This window comes from Coturnix japonica, chromosome 3 (assembly GCF_054131305.1).
Source record: "Coturnix japonica strain WE chromosome 3, WE-NBRP24, whole genome shotgun sequence".
Taxonomy (NCBI): domain Eukaryota; kingdom Metazoa; phylum Chordata; class Aves; order Galliformes; family Phasianidae; genus Coturnix; species Coturnix japonica.
Window position 1 is genome coordinate 103,399,362 of NC_140665.1, and position 18,754 is coordinate 103,418,115.

Sequence of the window (18,754 nt, forward strand, 5' to 3'; positions counted from 1 at the left end):
ACGATCACATTGGAACTTCAGCATGAGCACTTTTAAAAGTGAATTGGACAAACATTTGAAGGAAACTAACTCAGAAACCCTTCATCCAATTGTGTGCAGGGGACTGTAATCACAGCATCGCTGAATCACAGCATCACTGAATGCCTTGGGTTGGAAGGGTCCTCAAGGATCACAAAGCTCCAACCCCCCACCACATGCAGGGCCACCAACCTCCACATTGATACCAGCCCAGGCTGCCCAGGGCCTTTCAAAGACCCTTCAATACTTGTTTAACCCATTGGTAAGGTGCTATATCTCCCTCCCCCAGAAGCTTCTGAATCATTTCCAGGTAGAAGACCCCATTCAGCTCTATCACCTGACTATCACACTGCTTTACTAATCCACCCCACGTGGTTTTCTCTGCCTGGGAAAGTACAGAGCTGCCACTGACAGCAGAGCAGTCACACAGTGCTGCATTTCAGAGGCACAGTCACAAAGCCACTTTAATTCACGTTGTTGCTTGCTATCTCTCTGGCTGGCAAGAGCAGGTATTGGTAATTTGTAGTATCCATAACTGAGATAACCCAACCATGTAATGAATGATACCATGTGTTATTTTCCTATGGATTTGATTCCCATAGTTTCCACCATTGCCAAAAGGCCTCTTGTGTTTTTTTTTGCAAGCACTTATGAAATGATGAATAATCTTTACTAAGAAGACTAAAAATACATGCCTGCTATTATTGCATATGAAATCCGACAGCGGTTAAAGTGTTGGGAGCTGAACTTAATTACTTGTGAGTTTCCTTGAGCAACATTTACGAGGTAATCTTCTTAGAACTGAATGGTTTGAGATTTATTAATGTGTTCTGTAAATCATGTTAAAAAGTAAAAAGGTTTTCATCTCCAGACCAGCAAAGTAATGATCAGCATTGGCTTTTCTTGCAGTCGCTGTGCACTGAGGCCAACCACCACCATCCAGCTTTCACTGCGTGTTCACGCCAGGACCAGTTGTGAGCAAATCAAATACAGCAGAGATGGAAGGTGCTCCAGTGGAACAGCAGCCCGGCTGTGTGTCACGCCTGCAGCTTTGGCCTTGGCTTGAAGACACCTGCAGGAAGCAGCAGCCTGCCCCTCTGTTGCTTCTGGCAACGCTTCCATGCAGGACGTTCAGACATCGCAGTGTTTTGTCCTGAATGTCTGGTTGGTGAGTTTAGCACCTCAGTTAGACTGTGACTCATTTGGCAAGAGAGCTTGATTCTTCAGTGCTAGGAGGCAGGCAGTCGGGAAGACGACCATAGATAAGCCTGCGTTGTCATGGCATATTGCAACACAGTGTGTACAGAATTTAAAGCTGGAATTAAGAACTGTAACAGCAGAGAACTTGTTTGAATGCGTAGAGCACAGAAGCAGCCCAGCCGACCATTCATCCAGGCAAAGAAAGGTGAGTGAATGCTGGGCTCCCTTCATTCCCAGCATTTATACTGGACCCGGAATGGTGTCAGGGGTTGCTGTGTCCCCACCAAATGCAAAGGGCTCTGCAAAGAGATTGACAGAAACATTCAAGTTAGTTCAGTTAATGGAACTATCATCACCTTGCTTTACTATGAATACATAGACATAGTCTTAGAGCTTTTGTCTTAGAAACAAGACCAAATACTGAAAATATTTCTTGGCTCCAGTGAAGTAGTTGAATAGGGCCTTCCTACTTTTATTTGAGCTCCTGGGAGGGGGTGACACACGAGATCTTAACTCTACTGGTTTGGGATTTGTTCACCACCAGAACTGCCTGGGTGGGTGAAGACCTCAAGTACAATAAGTTCCAGGCACGGCAGCACAGCACCAGTCAGGAAGAGCCAACCTTCCTCCTTACTGTGGCCAGGCTGTCTAGGACTGCTCGAGATCAACCTCTCACCTTCTTCATGGATTATTCAATGTCCAGCCTGAAGGACAATGCCACAAAGCTCAGCCCACTTTTAACTCCTCCCTCTTCTCTTTGCTAGTTCAGCTGCAAGGCACAAGTCCCTGTTCAGCCTCTGACAGCAGGCAGGTTCTGTTCACAGCAGTGCACGTCTGTGAGGAACCATGGTTGGTGGAAAGTAGGAGGGACACTGCACACAGCTGGAAGGAGTGATTATGCTGCTCTTTCTTTATAGTAAAACCCCTCTGTGTCATGGCTGCTCCTTCATTCTTACCCTATTCCAATACTTGAAGGGAGCATATAAACAGGAGGGGCTGTTTGTGAGGGTGGGCAGTGATAGGACAAGGGGGAATGGTTTGAAACTGAGACAGGGGAGGTTGAGGTTGGATCTTAGGAGGAAGTTTTTCCCCCAGAGGGCGGTGACGCACTGGAACAGGTTGCCCAAGGAGGCTGTGGATGCCCCATCCCTGCAGGCACTAATAAGCACTAATAATCTGACTGCATGTTCATTGCAGTTGTGAGTGGCAGAAATTGTAGAGCCTCCTGTAATGTTAAGGCAATGATGAGATACAATACTCTCGTAGGTGCACTCTTGCATAGACAGCACAGCTCTATGGCATTGCTGGAGTTATTCTGTGTTTCCTGAGTAAAAATGAAGATCAAATTATTGATTGCACATTTTTAAATGCTCCTCCAAGCACTCTGCCTTGTTACACATAAGCTCAGCTGAGAACGGCTCTTGCTGAGCTCACTGAATGAAGGACTTAAAGATGTGGAATGTCAGATCAAGGCACAGAGCTTTTACCTCTTTTGGCACTGCATCCAAGGGCACAAATTTGTATTTGTACAGGAACAGGACGACGAACAACTGGATCTCCATGATAGCAAACCATCTGCAAGAGAAGGGAGAAGAGCACTGGGTGTCCATCCTGCTGCTCACACGCATGTCAGCAGACGAGCAGCACGCTGCCTCTTGCACACCCTGCATCCCGTGCCTTAGTGTGCATTTATCCTCAGTAGGAAATAGGGCTGTTCAGCGAAGAATGCAAACATAACTGCTGTCCCTTCTGCCAGGTGACACCTCAGAGCAGCCCAGTTCAGAACAACTCCTTGGCATCAGGGTTTTTTCCACTGTGTAAACACTGATGTTCTTCTAAGTCTTGCTGACTTGAAATAAGTTCCTAGGACCGAGCAGACAGTCAAATATAGCAGAGGCTCTATGACTAATTGTGCTATATAAAGTTGTATCGTACAGCTGGGAGCCCGGTGACATCAGAGTAGATGTGACAGCGGGAGCTGGTACTCGGTGCGTCAGTGTTTGAATGCAGGATAAAGCCAAGGGCACGGTTTGTGTCTGTAACGTGCTCAGGAAGCTCCCAGCCACATCTCAGCAATAACTGCAGGTGAACTCTTCCCACCTATTGTTTCTAAGTGCTGGTATGTACAAGAACTTCCTCCATTCAGCTGCCAGCGTCTACCTCTGCCAGCTCATGGCATTACTCACCGCACAAGTCAGACATATGTCTTAAAGAGCTGCTTAAAATAGTCATATTACCTTGCTCTCCTACACAGTTTATTTTCCATCCTCTGAGAACTGCTGGATAAAACAGCTATTGGGGAACTCACTGGGGAGAAGAGCGCATGACTGCACACAGCGTCAGCCTGGATTTGGCCTGGCAGGTGTGAAGAGGAAGCTAATAAGCCCCACGGGACCCAAGAAAGCTCCTGCAGAGCCATTCAGATCCGCACGCTGCACTGCCCAGCACTCTGCAGTGAGAGGATGCTTGTTTGCTTTGACATAGCTCAAGACCCAGATTATCCCTGTGATTTCACAGTGCAGTACCTTGAAGTAGGGTGCTTTTGGTGACCTTGTGCTCAGAGGAATGCAGAGCAGAGCTACTTGAATGGAAATGAGCTCAGGCCGAGCTGGACTTCCTAGCCCCAACTCCATGCCAGCAGCACTGTACAAAGGTGGGTTCCTTGCAGTCCTGCACTGCTCGCTGGTCCAGCCTCTGCATCCCACCATGAGACTGCAAAGTGCTGCTGCAAACAGGCTGCTGTCTCTCCTGGCACAGGGATGGTAACACACGGCTGAGGTCCCAGCGTGCCCCTCTCCTCCTGGCCATGTCCCATGCAGAATCCACGAGCTCTCCTGCAGCAGAATGCCCTTTAGTTCCCACTTGTCTTTCATATTCTTGCATGCTTGAGCAGCTTTCCTCAGAAAACTGAGTGCTGTTCTATTCAGAGCCAAGGAGGTTTGACAAACATGTGCTTTCTGGAGCCTTGTCCCCAGCACACTGCTACAGACGGGTGGTGCTGGGACCCAGGCACTGAGATCCTGCAGCAAATGGAGCCTGAGAATGAAGTCACACCTCCTGTGCTGAACAATAGAGATAACAGACAGATCCGTGCAAGATAAGCACAGCCGCACCAGCACAGCTCTCCTGGTCAGACAGAAGTCCATTGAGCTGGTAGGTTCAGTGCCACCAAACCTTTCCCTTGGGTACAGAAATGGCTTTGTGGGGGCTCTTCCCATGTCACTTTGCTAGGATATTTAACAAGTTATTTTCTAGCTTTCAGTTTAACTGAATTACCTTCTAATTTCATGACGGGCTTTTGCAATGCAATTTGCACTTTCCTCTGCCAAGCCTGAACAGCTTTACCCACGTTGCTTATGTGTGCAGTGCCTTCACAAAGTCTATCTGATGCTCATGGGCAGCCTGACACAGGGTGCAGACTCAAGAGCATGTTTTCCTTACAACAGCCTCTGGTTTCCTCACTTCTCACAGGACTCTTGAGTTAAATTGACTTCTCGTAAGGATCCTTGGTCATTTGCTGCCTAAAGAAGATTGGGTTCTGAAGGCAGAGAAATGAGCATAGGGATGTTTTAACACAGAAACATGGAGCAGCTGGTTCCTTGGGACTCATTCCAGGAAGAGGGACCACAGAGAAAACAGCAGAAGGAATGCAGGAAGCACTGAGGCTGGCATTGCTGGAGGAAGGAACGGAGGCAGGATCTGCAATTTAAGCCATCATGCAGTTGTGTGGGCCGTAATGCAAACGCAGAGGCTTTAAACAGAGAGGAAGCATTTAAGAGATTTGAAGATTAGCAAAGATGTCGATGGCACAGAGGATGGATAGAGAGAGTCAGAGCAGAGCAGTGTTCTCTGTTTGGAAGTGCCTTATGGCACCTTAAAGCCCATATTTGTAAACTGGCGTGTTTGTGAGTGGAACAACTCTTCCTTGATGCAAAGGGGCCTCAGCAGCAGCAGGGTTAGGCTGACCCTTCTCCCTGAGGAGCATCCCTTGGGACACTTGGCTCAGATTCTGCTTTTCCATTATGGCTTCACCTGTTTGTTTCTTTTCCAGGAAAGAAGCCCCTTCCCAATTAGTTTAAATAAGGTCCAGATAGTGCTGAACATCAGAGCACTGACAAAGCAAAACAATGAAAGCAGCGTATCTCCAAGTGTAAGAGGAGCCCAGTTCAGGAGGGTTTGGGAATAAATAAACCCCAGCTGTTTCACTGACCTTCCTGGACACTGATGCTTCCCTCCTCCAAATGCCACAAAGCCGTCCAAGAAAGCATTCTTCTCTAAATTTGCCTCTTTCCAACGATCCTGTGGGAAGAAACTTTTTTTTTCCAAATCAGTCTTATATAAATAAAGCTCAACTTTATTTCTCTGGGCTAAAAATGACCTTGAACAGCTAATCCTCCATCCCAAATGGCACTAATGCCATTTTTTGCCTTCAACCTGGTAGCGTAGGAGTCTGCCTCAAAAGCCAGCAGTGACTCAGGGAAACAAGCAAGGGTCCCACGTGAAACACACTGAGATGCCTCAAAATGCCAGAAGGGTTTTCAGAATCACCCCCACAAAGCATCTAACTCGGCATCCCCATTTCTCTAAACCTGCTGCTTGAGCTGCTGAGATGCCAATGAAGATGTGAGCTCCAGGCAGCGCCTTCTACAAACCACATCACTCACAGCATGGTTGGGTTGGAAGGGACCTCAAGGATCACAAAGCTCCAAGCAAGCAGGGCCACCAACCTCCACATTGATACCAGCCCAGGCTGCCCAGGGCCCCATCCAACCTGGCCTTGAACACCTCCAGGAATGGACGGGGCATCCACAGCCTCTGTTACACAGCGGTTACACACCAACAAACCCAAGGTGTTTGTATGTCACACGAGGGGAAGGGGAGGATGACACCACCCCATTCTCAGGAGTGAGCTGTGGGGTGAGAAAATACACTCATGGCAACTGCAGCAAAAGGAGCCTCCTCTGCACCCAGAGGGCAGCTGCCCTATTCCTATGGGAAAAGGAGCAAATTTCTAAACAAGAGACCTTGTTTTCAGCAATAAGGTGTTATCAGGGAGATAAGGTGCTGCATCAGAGCTTCCATGCGGGGTTTCAGAGAGGCAGGAACTGCTGAGAGGGGTTTTGAATGGGTGAGGAGTTGGCCACAGAGGGAATTTTGTTTCAATTACTCCTTGCTGTATTTCTAAAAAAAGACAAATGTTCTATAGCGGATGGTGCTAAAAAGAGCAGCTCCGAGCCTGCCCACACGGCCACCTGGGGTGGAATAATCAGCCAGAAACTCGAGATGAGCTGCTAAATTAGCAGAGCTAATACTGACCAGAAATCATCTGACTGGAAGGGCCAAAGAACCACAAAGAAACACTGCAGATAAGCTACACGAAAACCAGGGAACGGGGGGCTAGGAGGTTGTTTCAATGGTGATGTCAGAGGTGTTCATCCACAGCGGGCTGTGAATGAGGAGCAGACATGAGGCAGTACGGGGTTACCTGACACAGGAACCTGAACAGGAACATCTGTGTTATCTCTGCAGGGCTCTGCCCAGACACAGCTCTGCACATGAGGACACCCCGCGGAGGGAAGGCACCTGACATGAAGTGGAACAACAGCACAAAGGGGCGATCAGACCGTAAAACCCCCATATTATGGGGGACATCTTACAGGTTTGAACATCTCTGGGTCGGGAAAGTATTTCGGATTCCTGTGCAGCCAATAGGGAGACAGCATCAGCATGTCACCTGCAGGGATGGTGAAACTCTGAAAGGGACAAAAGGAAACAAACTGAAAATCACAGGTTCAGCTCACAGAGCAGCCCCCGCTTACATTCTCCTCCATCAGCACCAGCTCCCGGCAGAGGGCTCGTCAGGGTGGCAAAGCCACGGTGGCCATATCACGTCTGGTGCTCCCAACAGGGAGGCCTACATGGGAGAGGATGTGGAAAGACACCTTTTGTCCTAACCCAGTTTGTCAGGAGCGCAAGTAACAGAACGGCCATCTGTGTCTCTGCCACATCTGATGTAACTGGGCCGTTTTACTCCTTCTGCACCTTTCCTTAAACACTTCCTCCAAAACAAAAAGGAATTCATGGGAAGCCTTGTAGGACAGCAGACTCTGTGGGACTTCAGTACTTAGATGGGCAAGATTGCCGTTTCCTAAAGGGACGATGCTTTTCCCTCAGGACCCCTGAATGCAGACACTCTGATCTGCATGACAGTGAAGAGGACCAATAACACGGTGGTCCCTTCTCATACATTTGTTGGGTCTGGTTCCCCATTCCTTTGGTGCAATATCTCTCAGTTCAGTTCAATTGACTTTCAGTTTATCACTGAAGGTACAACTGTGAGCATGAGGAGCAAAGCTACACTTGTATTAGCAATGATTAATTAATAATGATTATTAAGTCTATTATGCTAAACAGAGCACACACATAAGATTGTGGAATATCTCAATTTCATCTACACCCATAGAGGGGCCCTTTATAGAAGAATCACAAAGCACCTTCTGAAGAAAACAAAGAAAAACCAAACCAGAATCAAACCAAACCCACCCACCACCCAAAGCCAACCAACACCCCATCCGTCACCTGAATTCTTATGGGCTTTATTACTTTCTTGGTGATTGCACCTGGAGACCTCAGCCGTATGGCTTCCAAAGTGCACCATTTAATATAGGGGAGGTTCTTCAGGTCCTCTTCAGACACTTCTATTTCATCCTTACCTGTTGGGGTGTGAGAACAATTCTGAGTACAACACTGGTAAGAAAAGCCTTTGAAAGTAATTTAGTAACTCTAAGGTAGCTGTAGTGACGGAATTGGTCAGAAGAGGAATGGGCTGGTATGGGCTGGTTTGGGCTGGAATGGGCTGGTATGGGCTGGAATGGGCTGGTTTGGGCTGGAATGGGCTGGTTTGGGGCTGGAATGGGCTGGAATGGGCTGCCCAGCAACGTGGTGGGCAGGTGTGGTATGGAGGGATGTGTTTTGGTGGGGAAATACTGGTGGTGGGTTGGGCTGGATGACCTGGGAGGTCGTTTCCAACCTTGTTGACTCTGGTTCTATTGCTCTGTGATTCTAAGAGGCCAAACTGAACTGAATGATCTCACCTGACCCCACCACCAAAGCATGTTAAAAACAAACTAGGTCTAAATAATTGGTGTAGAATGAAGAGACGAGTACATATGACTCTTTTTCTGCCTTCTCTTACTGACATCAAGGGTGCTTGTGCTTAAAAATAAGTCGTGAGTATAGGCTGAACAGGCAGAGCTGGACCTCGTGGTTTTGGTAGTGTCCTTATCAGCAGCAATCACCATTCCCAGCCATTGCCCAATGTGCTGCATGCTGGGCCGACACGGAACCACCATTCTGAGCTCCCAGAAGGCCATGATCTGAATCATTACCTGCACTGCCAAAAACAGAAGTCAGGTCTTCCATGACTTTCTTGTAAACAGAAGGAGAAGAGAGTATGAAAACAAGGGTCCAGAATGCAATCTAAACAGAGATGAGAGTAGTTCAGCTCCGGAATACAGAACAGAATCACAACATCTTTGTAGCTATGCGAGGAAAGAGAAAACATCTGCAGTTTTCAGAGGCAGCCCTCGTGGTTGGGGCACACAGGAGCCGTGCTTCCCATACAGCCCTACAGCCAAGGGCTCAGCTCCTGGCAGGTCGGGTCTGTTCAGCTGCTATGAATTGATCTCCACTGAACATGACATAGGTGTGGCTCGGAGCTTAGAAACACAAAATCCTCTCATTGATTTCAAGGAACGAGGTGTCAAAATGAATTACTACATCGGCAGAGTTGTGTCAGATAAAAGGGTTTCTTCTCAAACCTCCCTCTGGAAGCTGAAAGGCCTTTGTTCCTCATTGCTCCCAGCAGAGCGGTGCCTTGTGACCATTCCGAGAAACAGCAAAATATCTGCAGGTCTATTTAGAGCTGAATATTACAGAAGGAAGCCATGATAGCACGATGGAAGGAATGCCAGTTATCCTGATAACAGGCAGCAGGCCGTGCCTCTCCCTTATTCCGACACATGGATCTGCAGAAACCCCACTGAAATGGACCACGTTCCTTTAGGGTAGGCTACGGTATTAGGCAGCCTACAAAAGCTATAGGCATACCCTTTGGGAGCTACATATGGAAGTATCTCACTGTCATCTTTTCCTAAATCACAGCTGTACCATAACTGAAAGAACTCCACAGTCATGGCAAACAAAGGATGGTTCTCCCTCTATGGACTTCTCATCTGAGCACTTCCAGCAAGTGGCTTTGGTCAGAATCAGCTGTGTTAAATACACTGGTCTCATTAGCACAGAGACACCCCTTTCATTTCCCATCAAACCCATTCCCAATGCAGACAGAACTGAAGTGGCAGCAACATCAAACCACTGCTTTTCTTCTGACACAGCACTGGCATTCATAGAACCACACAATCACAGCACGGCCTGGGTTGCAAAGGCCCACAGTGCTCATCCATCCCAACCCCCTGCTGTGTGCAGGGTCACCAACCAGCAGCCCAGGCTGCCCAGAGCCACATCCAGCCTGGCCTTGAATTCATGGCTGCATTCATGCAGCTCAACAACCCCAATCACTTTGGCTTTACACACAGGCCAAGTTACCCTGTTTTGTGCTTTAGATTCGCTCTACACAGAGTATTTAAAATACAGTGTCCACTATAAGACAGCCACAGTGCTTCAAAATGGAGTTACACACATTTCATGGATTAAGATTCTGATCTCAACAGCTTAATAGCTTCCACAATGTTACCACGCAGGACATTATAATCTAGGAAAAATACAGGACAAACTTTTCTCGTCACCGCCTCTGTGACATTGCAACCTGGGTGTATTTGTGGTGATGTACGTGGGTGTGATAATCCCTTCCTGGAATACACACCGCGTGGTGACCGGCGGGTTAAGCACTGTGCAGCTTCTGAGCAGGAAAGGCCTCGCTCCCACCCATGTACTCACAGGGACAGCATTGGCTTGGGAGGCCCAGAGCATCAGGAGGCCGTAATTGGGAGCCAGATGTTTTCCTTGCAAGTTATCCAGGAGGTGCTGAAGCAGTGTCTGTTATAAATAAACAATGCAAAGCACTTCTAAAAATACATTAAACTCCGGTTTGACAACTCAAGGAGGTAACATCAAAGCAGCAGCGTTAGTTACGGGCTGTTGGCAGCCCCAGAGCACAGCAATGACAGCTGCTGAGAGGAACTGAGCCTCCCAAATAGGCAGAGGGGCCAAGGGAGCCCACACTGTGAGAGCCCCACTGAGCACATGCACCACCTCCACTCCCTCAGTGCCTTCAGGGGGTCTCATACCCCACTCCACATCATTGCCTGTGTGTGGAGCAAAGAGAAAACTCTTCTTTTGCCATTCCCACTCTACTTCTGCCCTCTGAAGAGCCCAAAGCCCAGACTGAACCAACAGGACAAGGAGGAATGGCGTTCCTGCTTTGTGACCTCCATGGAGGTGCTCAGTCCATCAGTGGGGTCTGAGTGGCAGCAGTGCCATCTCTGGGTGCTCCTTACTGACCTGAGCAGTGGCCGTAATGGTGTGACATTCCCTGCAGCTGCAGCAACCGCAGAATGTTGGAGCACCAGCTGCTGCTCACAGCAGAAGCTCCTGCCTATCTAAGACCCCGTGTTTGTGCCCCCACTCCCTGCACCTCCTGTTTTCCTCTCTCCTCCCCTCTGCCTCTTTCCATTACTCTGATCTATTTTAGGAAAGAAACCGTGGTGTGTAAAGCTTTTAGAGTCGCCCCAAAATATGGTTTGTTTAATGATGTGTTCTATAACCATGTGGTAGATGGAAACTCCCAGGCCGGCCTGCACTCAAGCCTGTCATCCACACCAGCAGCACTCCTGCCATGGCACAGGACAATAACCAGCAGGACGACCTGTCACCACTCTGACACAAGCAATATTCAGGGTACTTGCCTCCCAATCCATTTATCTGCCTCTTTCCTGCTCATCTGGCTGCTGGAGGATCTGAACACTACACCGAGGCTTAAAAATAGTACCTGGAAGGCTTTGAAATCACACAGTGCCCCAGAGAGGCAATGGAGAGGTCCTGCCCTCCCCCTCAGCTGCTCGCTATAACTGCAGCACCGACCCCTGGCTTCAAACTCTCCATAGAACCTGAAAGTCTCGGAAGTGTAGGAGACAAACTGCACTGAGCAGCAGTGCACAGAAAGTGTGGGTGAATGGAAGAACCAGAACTACTGGACAACTAACGTGTATCTATGAAAGCTGACCTGTCCGGTGTATTCCTTGCAGTACTTAAATAGTGCCCTTCATTCCTTCAGTCAGAATACACAACAGAGTCCTCTTATTTCGGAGCCTTGGCTGTTTACCTTGGATGTGGTCTCCGAAGGGTTGGTTCTGTCAGCGTCTGACACTACTTTCTCAAATAATTTTAGAAGCCATTTTTTGGATTTAGACCAGTTCCTGTAAAGAAAAGCAACAAGCAAGTAGTGCATAACCCGGGCGGCACAAACCAACATTTCCTTTTGCATGAGAAGGACTCCTTGGTCTCCTTCCAAAAGCACCACGGCAGCATCCAGCTGATGAACATCACTGTGCTGGGCAGCAGTGCTGGCTGATGGAGGAGCAGCGCTGGACCCCTTCCCTTGGCCAGGGCTCACCCTGCAGCCCGGTCACTTGAGAATCCTCAACTTCCAGTCACCCCACCTGAGCTTTTCCTTTTGGTTTTGGATGGATCCCTTTGGCCAATCGCTGAGTAAATAAAGGCCTCATTTTCAGAGCATCCCCACTTCTCTCTGAAGGCGACTCTGAGATACACCAACTGTTGCTGAGGCCCTGAGAGCTCTGCAAGCTCTTTCCTTGGGTTCTGGTTGCCTCTGCCCAGGGTCAGCTCTGCAGCAGTGTAACATGGGATCAGACCAGCAGCAAAACAGCAAAGGTGTGAGTAAGCACAGAGAGGGGACCCAGAGGAGAGGTGCCTTTCTAAAGGTCCTTGGTGCAGGTGAGACAGGTAAGTTCATGTACCAGCAAGAAGCAGAGGCCGGGTGAACCTTTCATGCAGTTTATTGATAAACTGAAAGAAAGTCTGGACAAACAGGTGGAAAATGAGGAGGCATGGGAAATTTTGCTACAAAAAATGGCTATAGAAAATGCTAACGAGAACCATACAATCCCAGAATGGCCTGTGTCACAAAGGCCCACAGTGCTCATCCAGCTCCAACCCCCTGCTGTGTGCAGGGTCACCAACCAGCAGCCCAGGCTGCCCAGAGCCACATCCAGCCTGGCCTTGAATGCCTGCAGGGATGGGGCATGCACAGCCAAGCGGGCACTGTGCAGTATCAGTGCAACGTGATGGCTGCAGTGCTCACAGCGATGAAATTACATTGTTCAGAATTGCTTTGCATGTGGTCAGCCAGGTCACTGGCACCGAGTGCCCAAACAGAAGTACCACCTGTACCGCAGTATGCACCAATGCTGCAAGGGTCAGCATTACACACATCAATGCCACCCCAGATGCAAGGTGTCTTTGTATTACTGGGGGTCACAGACACTGACTTCTTAGGGGAGATTAAATCTATGGTGTGGACGCCAATGCCTCCCTGCCAGGTGCCATCAGGTGCCCATATTGCACAGCTGATACATTTTCATGTGCAACGGGTACCGGTGATTGACTGAGATAAGCTGAGTGGTTTGGCTATACAGGTTCCCCCACATCCTGTGGGCTCCAAAGGTATCACACGTTCAGCCAACCCTGACTTACATGCTGCAGTCAGGGAGTCCATTGCAGAGATCTGAGGTGTCTGCTGCCACAGACACAGGGGCAGATGTAACAGTAACTGCCCATAGTGCTCAGCCATCACACTGGCTCACCTCACAGGTTCATGCCACATTAACGGGTATAGGAGGCCACTTTGTCCCTGTACAAAGTGCACATGTGATTCCAGCAGTGGGCTCCGAAGGCAGAAGAGCCATGTTTGTCCATACGTTCATTCTCCAAGTGCCACTGACTCATTGGGGACAGGACTGACCCTCTCAATGGGGACTGAACTGGGGGATGAATCTATCATAGGGGCCACTGCGGTGCAGCCCACATTACCACTCATACGGAAGACATCAGATTCTTTGTGGGCAGATCAGTGCCCCCTTAGCAGTGAAAAGCTGCACCGCTTGCATGAGCTGGTTGAGGAACAGTTACCAGCTGGCCACATCATTCCTGTTACCAGCCCAGTGTTTGTGATTGTTGAATCACGATTGTTGAAGTTGAAGACTTCCTGCAGAAGAGAATGCATAAATCTAGGCTGCAATACAGACATTGATCTCTCCGGACCAACCACTTCTGGCTGGGCAGCGCTGGGTTATGCAGACTGGCTTGCTGGCTGTCAGATGGCTTCTGAGAGAGCCAAATCTAAGCTTTCACAAAACAACTCTGCCTTGGGATATAAGGCAGGAGACTTTCAGCTGCACCTTAATGTGAATGATGGCACAGAGTTTGGTGAGTCTGTTTATCAGAAGGTTAATAATGAGGCTGAGACATCAGTCAGTCTTGCATGGACTGCTGGCAGCAGCAAGACATGCTTTGGTATTGCTGCTGAGTACCGACTGGACGAGAAGACTTCCATTGTGTGTGAATATCTGAATCACAGCATGGCCTGAGTTGCAAAGGCCCACAGTGCCCATCTCGTTGCAACCCCCTGCTGTGTGCAGGGTCGCCAACCAGCAGCCCAGGCTGCCCAGAGCCACATCCAGCCTGGCCCTGAATAATGCCAGCCTGACTGGAATTGGTGACACTCTTGCTCTCCAATGTGATGTAAAGCTGACCCTCAGGCTTGATTGATGGCAAGAGTTTCAGTGCTGGAGGTCACAAAGTTGGGCTGGATTTGAGCTGGAAGCTTAACGCATCTTTGAGTAAAACAACAGATGGTGCTTTGGAAGATGCAGGCAAAGCGTACCCGGTGTGCTCTGGCCTTAACATCACACTGAAGTCTAAAGGAGTGTGAGCTTTCTACTTCTTCCAAAGCATGCTTTCAACCCAACACTGAAGTCCAGGTTGTACAAGCACCTCTAAAAGAAGATACCTGAAGGCATGCATGGAAGCTCTGATGTTTGTACCACGTCTCACTTGTTTCTCACATTCTAAACGGGTTCTTAAAAGCAGAAGAATATTCCACCTCTTCCCCTTATCATACAGTACCCACACGTCCTGTACTTGACTCCCTTTTACAAAAGGTGATCTGTGCTGCTGTGCGAAACCTCATTTTAGGTCAGAATGAAATGAATCGGTCACAGCTGGAACACCACAAAAATAAAGGTTGGGGAAGAGGTTTGCACAAGTGCTGGACTGCAATGGGCTCCAGGCAGAGCCACAGAGCCCTGCTTGACTGTACCACCAGCTCCTCCTGCTGCTTCCTGGACCCATAACAGCCTGCTGGGTATCCTCCCAGCTGGAGCCTACAGAAACAACCAGGCTGTGTGTAATGCAGCCAACCTCTCAGCATCAAGCAATACAGCTGCCTCAGAAAGTGTCTGATCCGTGGGGCAAAAGCTACGTGTCGAAAACTCACGGGGTTGGTTTGATGGGAGGCTGTGGGCACCTATGATAAATGTCTTCATTCTGCACCAGCAACAGAGTCCGTGCCTCGCTTGCCACAGGACGGCACATCCCTCCAGGAGAAGATCCCTGAGTGCTAATATTGCAGCACGCCAGGTGCCTGCATGGGGTACAGCACGTGCACCAACTCCCATTACCTCAGGAAGCACTCTGGCATCTGAGAAGCATATTCAAAGTCCTCGTCGTACTTCCAAAAATGTTCTTCAAACTCCCTGAGTTCGCTCTGGCTGGTCGGGCAGGTGCCCTTCCCAAACAAGGTGTTCACCACTGCTGGATACATGATGTGCCTGCAAGGACAATATGGCTGTGAGTGACCGGCAGGAAGCTGCTGGAGCGCATGGGGTTCAGGACACAGCGCTGAGCTGCAGCTGGGCCTCGTGCACCACACAGCACAGAAGTGCTGGCACAAGGTCTGCACCTCAGCCAGACCCTTCTCACAGATCTCAGCACAGGTGGGAGCTGCACAGACCTCAGGCTCAGCCCATGAGTATGGCCAAGTCTCATCAGTGGGCATTTGGTCCCACGAGTGGTGGCACTGTGGTCCCCTTGTTCCCATAACCCACTCACCTCCATGCAGGTTGGCCATGCAGCCCCTTCTGCAAGCAGATCCCACAGCAAACCCTCCTCTGGCCGCAGCTCTGCTGCACTGCACAATGCTTTTTTGCCTTCCTTTAGTCTCACCCCCACCCTCTGTGTTCCTCCATCATCCTGCAGACTCCTCGCTCCCTTCCCAGACTGCTTCACCTGGACTGCTGTGCTCCAGAAAATCCTTACAGGCAGTCTTTGCTTGGCTCCAGCTACTTCTAACGTGTATTTCAGGCAATGCCTCTCCCTTTCCTGCTTTCCTACAGATCAGAGGGGAGATGCAGCCACCTGCTGGCTCAATGGATGCAACACTGAGCCAGGGAAATAACGCTCAGCCAGGACACTGCATTCCAATTCTTCTACCCCACCTCATCCCGCAGAGCCAGGTCACACTCGGTACAAATTTACATGGGTGTCTCTTACAGATTCCGTAGTTTATCATCCACGAGTACTTTACTTTTCAGGCCAACCAGACCTTGGTTTGATCAGCTGTGGCCATGGCATGCTCTGTTTCCCAGGGCTGCACCAGGGATGGGACAGCGTGCAGAGCTCTGTGCACCCTCAGCACTGCTGACTGCAGCAGGCCATGGGCTGTGCTGGTATAAATAAGAGCCAAGCTCCATGTGCTTCCCGGTACCACCTCTGCTCCATGCACTGCAGACGTGCAATGTGGGTTCTCACCTCACCAGCTCCATGAGGTCGCCCATGCCCGCAGTGCCCAGCTGTGCCATGTGCTCGTGCAGCTCCTTACACAGCGTGCCCATGAACGCGCACAGACTGGAGGGACTCATCTTCCCCTTCATCATGCTGTACAGCTTGCCATGATTCTGATAGAAGGCTTCTGCGGGAACAGACACTGCAGACAAAAAGGAAGAGAAGCGTGTTGGAGGTAAAGCAGCTGTCAAACAACAGAGTGAAAATGGTCACGTGTAATCTGGGACAGCCTGAAGTGCCTTCACCAGCAGAGACCAGCAGAGCGGGGCTGGGGTCTTCTCACTGCTGCCAGGATGAGGGGAAATGGCCTCAAGTTGTGCCAGGGAAGCTTTGGGTTGGATATCAGGAAGAACTTCTGTACAGAAAGGGCTGTTCAGCACTGGGATGGGCTGCCCAGGGAGGTGGTTGAGTCCCCATCCCTGATGTGTTTAACAACCTTTTGGATGTGGTGCTCAGGGCCGGGATTGAGCAGAGGGCTGTTAGTTAGGGTAGGATGGTTGGGTTGGGGTTGGACTCCATGATCTTGAAGCTCTTTTCCAACCTGAGCAATTCTATGATTCCCTGATTCTATCACCCCCGTGACTGACCCCAAACCGTCCCACAGACAGCAGTGCTGGGCCTTTAGGAAGGAATGCCATTTCCCTTCATGGAGCTCTGGGTTGGCCTTTACCACTGCTGGACACGTAGGTGTGATTTCTGCTAAGAGGCAGCTCTCCTTTACCTGCTTTCTCAACAACTCGCTGTATTGCCTGCTCAAAGTTGAGGTCCTTGGATGTAAAAAACACTTCAGCTCCTTCGTCCTCAGTCACAAACGTAAATCGCTTCCCCAGGAGCAGCACAGTGAAGATGGGCCCATGCTGGAACAAAGCAGGGTGTGGGTTATGCTGCAGCTCCTGCTGGGGGGACCCAGAGCTGCAGGGGTGGGAGCAGAACAGAGCCCCTCCCTGAGCATCACACCCGGGGCTGAGTCCCTCTGCATCCCACAGTGCACAGCTCACCTGGGTTTGAACAAGGGGGGGACATCCCTGCATCCCTCAGCTGCTGAAGCAAAGCCCCCACACTGCCATGCCCGCAGATACACCCAGTTCAATCCATGTTTCACTAACTGCCAATCCTCCCTCCTGGGATCAGCTGGAGGCAAACTGCAGCCTGTGGAGTCATGACAGAAATGGAGGAAGGGCAGGAGGCATAGGGCAGCTTTGGTGCATTGCAATGCAATTCTGACCCAGCTTTGTGCATGTCAGGGTCATTTTAGGGCAGATTTGATGCACTCTGGGGCAGTTTTAGTCCCTTTTGGGGTCATTTTAGGGCAGTTGAGGGGAATTTGGGGCATTTTGGTGCACTTCTGGTGCATTTCAGTGTACTTGTGTGGCTGCTCAAAGCCCGCCTGCTGGCACAGAATGCTTCCTGCCTCCTCTGCCTGCTTTCTTATTCCGAGGGACAGCCAGCTCTTGTGCTCTCAGAAAGGCATCGCTGAGAGCAGCCAGCATCCCTGTCTTTAAGGATGGCATCCCAGGGGATCCTGGCCAACAATCCATTGAACAGCTTCAGGTTCACTCTCCTGAAGTTCAGGATCCTGACCCCACTCTTTGCCAGGCCTCGAGATCACAAACTGAGCCATGGCAGTCACTGCAGCCCACGCTGCCTCCAACCTTAACGCCTTGACTGACCTGCTCTGCATCGCTGAGCTGCTTGGGACAACGCAAGAGCACAAAGCCGACATCTGTGCCGCTATAATGATCCTCACATTGTAATGCAAAGAAACCAGCTGGGAACGAGCGGCAGGGGGGGGGCAGGAAGGGCAGCAGCCCAACAGCTCCGGGGAGAAGCAATGGCTCGGAGCAGCGCCTGGCAGCGTATGGCAGCGCATGGCAGCGCTCTGCTGGTGCCGCACCGGTTGCGGGGACCCGACCCGACCCGACCCGGCTCCGTCCGCCGTCCCCTCGGCCCGTCCCGCTGGCTCACCTCGGCCCTGGCTCTCTGGATGAAGTCCAGCGGCGCTCTGCCGAAGCTCAGGGCGGCCCCCAGGCACGGCACGCGGCTCCCGATGCAGGGCGGGCGGTGCGGGTCGGTGGGGGGAAACAGGACCCACGAGAGAACGGAGACCGCAACGACCGACAGCACCGACAGCACAGCCAGTACTGCCAGCACCGCCATGGCCGCACCGCAACGCCGCCCCGCGGCCTCGGGCGGGCAGTGCGGGACGGGAACGGCTGCACCGAGCTGATCATGGGACGGAACAGCCACAGGAATGGACGATGAGTGCGGGGTGATGGGGGTGGGAACCTACAGAGAGACACGGAATGGCTGCGGGTGGAAAAGAGCTTAAAGATCATCGAGTCCAACCCAACCCAGCTGAGAGGGGGCAGCCTGGATCCCTGCCTGCCCAGCTGTGACCTGCAATAATCAATGCGTTTTGATCGTTAACTCCTTGTTGTTACGGTTCAGGTTGAATCTTAGAGGAAGTTTTTCCCCCAGAGGGTGGTGACGCACTGGCACAGGTTGCCCAAGGAGGCTGTGGATGCCCCATCCCTGCAGGCATTCAAGGCCAGGCTGGATGTGGCTCTGGGCAGCCTGGGCTGCTGGTTGGTGACCCTGCACACAGCAGGGGGTTGGGATGGATGAGCACTGTGGGCCTTTGTGACACAGGCCGTGC

General features: G+C 50.6%; 1 protein-coding gene across 2 annotated transcripts; it reads right to left on the reverse strand.

Moving 5' to 3' along the window:
- Nucleotides 1-813: 813 nt before the first annotated feature.
- Nucleotides 814-18,269, reverse strand: CYP39A1 (cytochrome P450 family 39 subfamily A member 1). 2 transcript variants are annotated; one of them, XM_015859939.3, is made up of 12 exons: nt 18,064-18,269; nt 16,820-16,955; nt 16,066-16,240; nt 14,937-15,086; nt 11,561-11,654; nt 10,177-10,275; nt 8,607-8,697; nt 7,798-7,931; nt 6,876-6,971; nt 5,429-5,517; nt 2,706-2,793; nt 814-1,517 (listed from the first exon to the last, which is right to left on the reverse strand). In XM_015859939.3, exons 1-12 carry the CDS (start codon nt 18,253-18,255, stop codon nt 1,446-1,448), a joined length of 1,416 nt encoding a protein of 471 aa, XP_015715425.2. In that variant the 5' UTR covers nt 18,256-18,269; the 3' UTR covers nt 814-1,445. The 2 variants fall into 2 exon arrangements, with proteins under 2 accessions (XP_015715425.2, XP_032299575.2); XM_032443684.2 differs by having other exon boundaries at nt 5,429-5,530.
- Between the last annotated feature and the right edge of the window lie 485 nt (nt 18,270-18,754).

Bases quoted from the DNA above. Each gene is read 5' to 3' on its own strand.
- CYP39A1 (XM_015859939.3), bottom strand. From the start codon at position 18,255: ATGGCGGTGCTGGCAGTACTGGCTGTGCTGTCGGTGCTGTCGGTCGTT. The intron at 7,932-8,606 runs GTAATGATTCAG...ACACCCCAACAG, and splicing joins TTCTGTTTTTGGCAGTGCAG to GTAAGGATGAAATAGAAGTG. The intron at 6,972-7,797 runs GTGACGGATGGG...TGTCCCTTTCAG, and splicing joins TAAAGCCCATAAGAATTCAG to AGTTTCACCATCCCTGCAGG.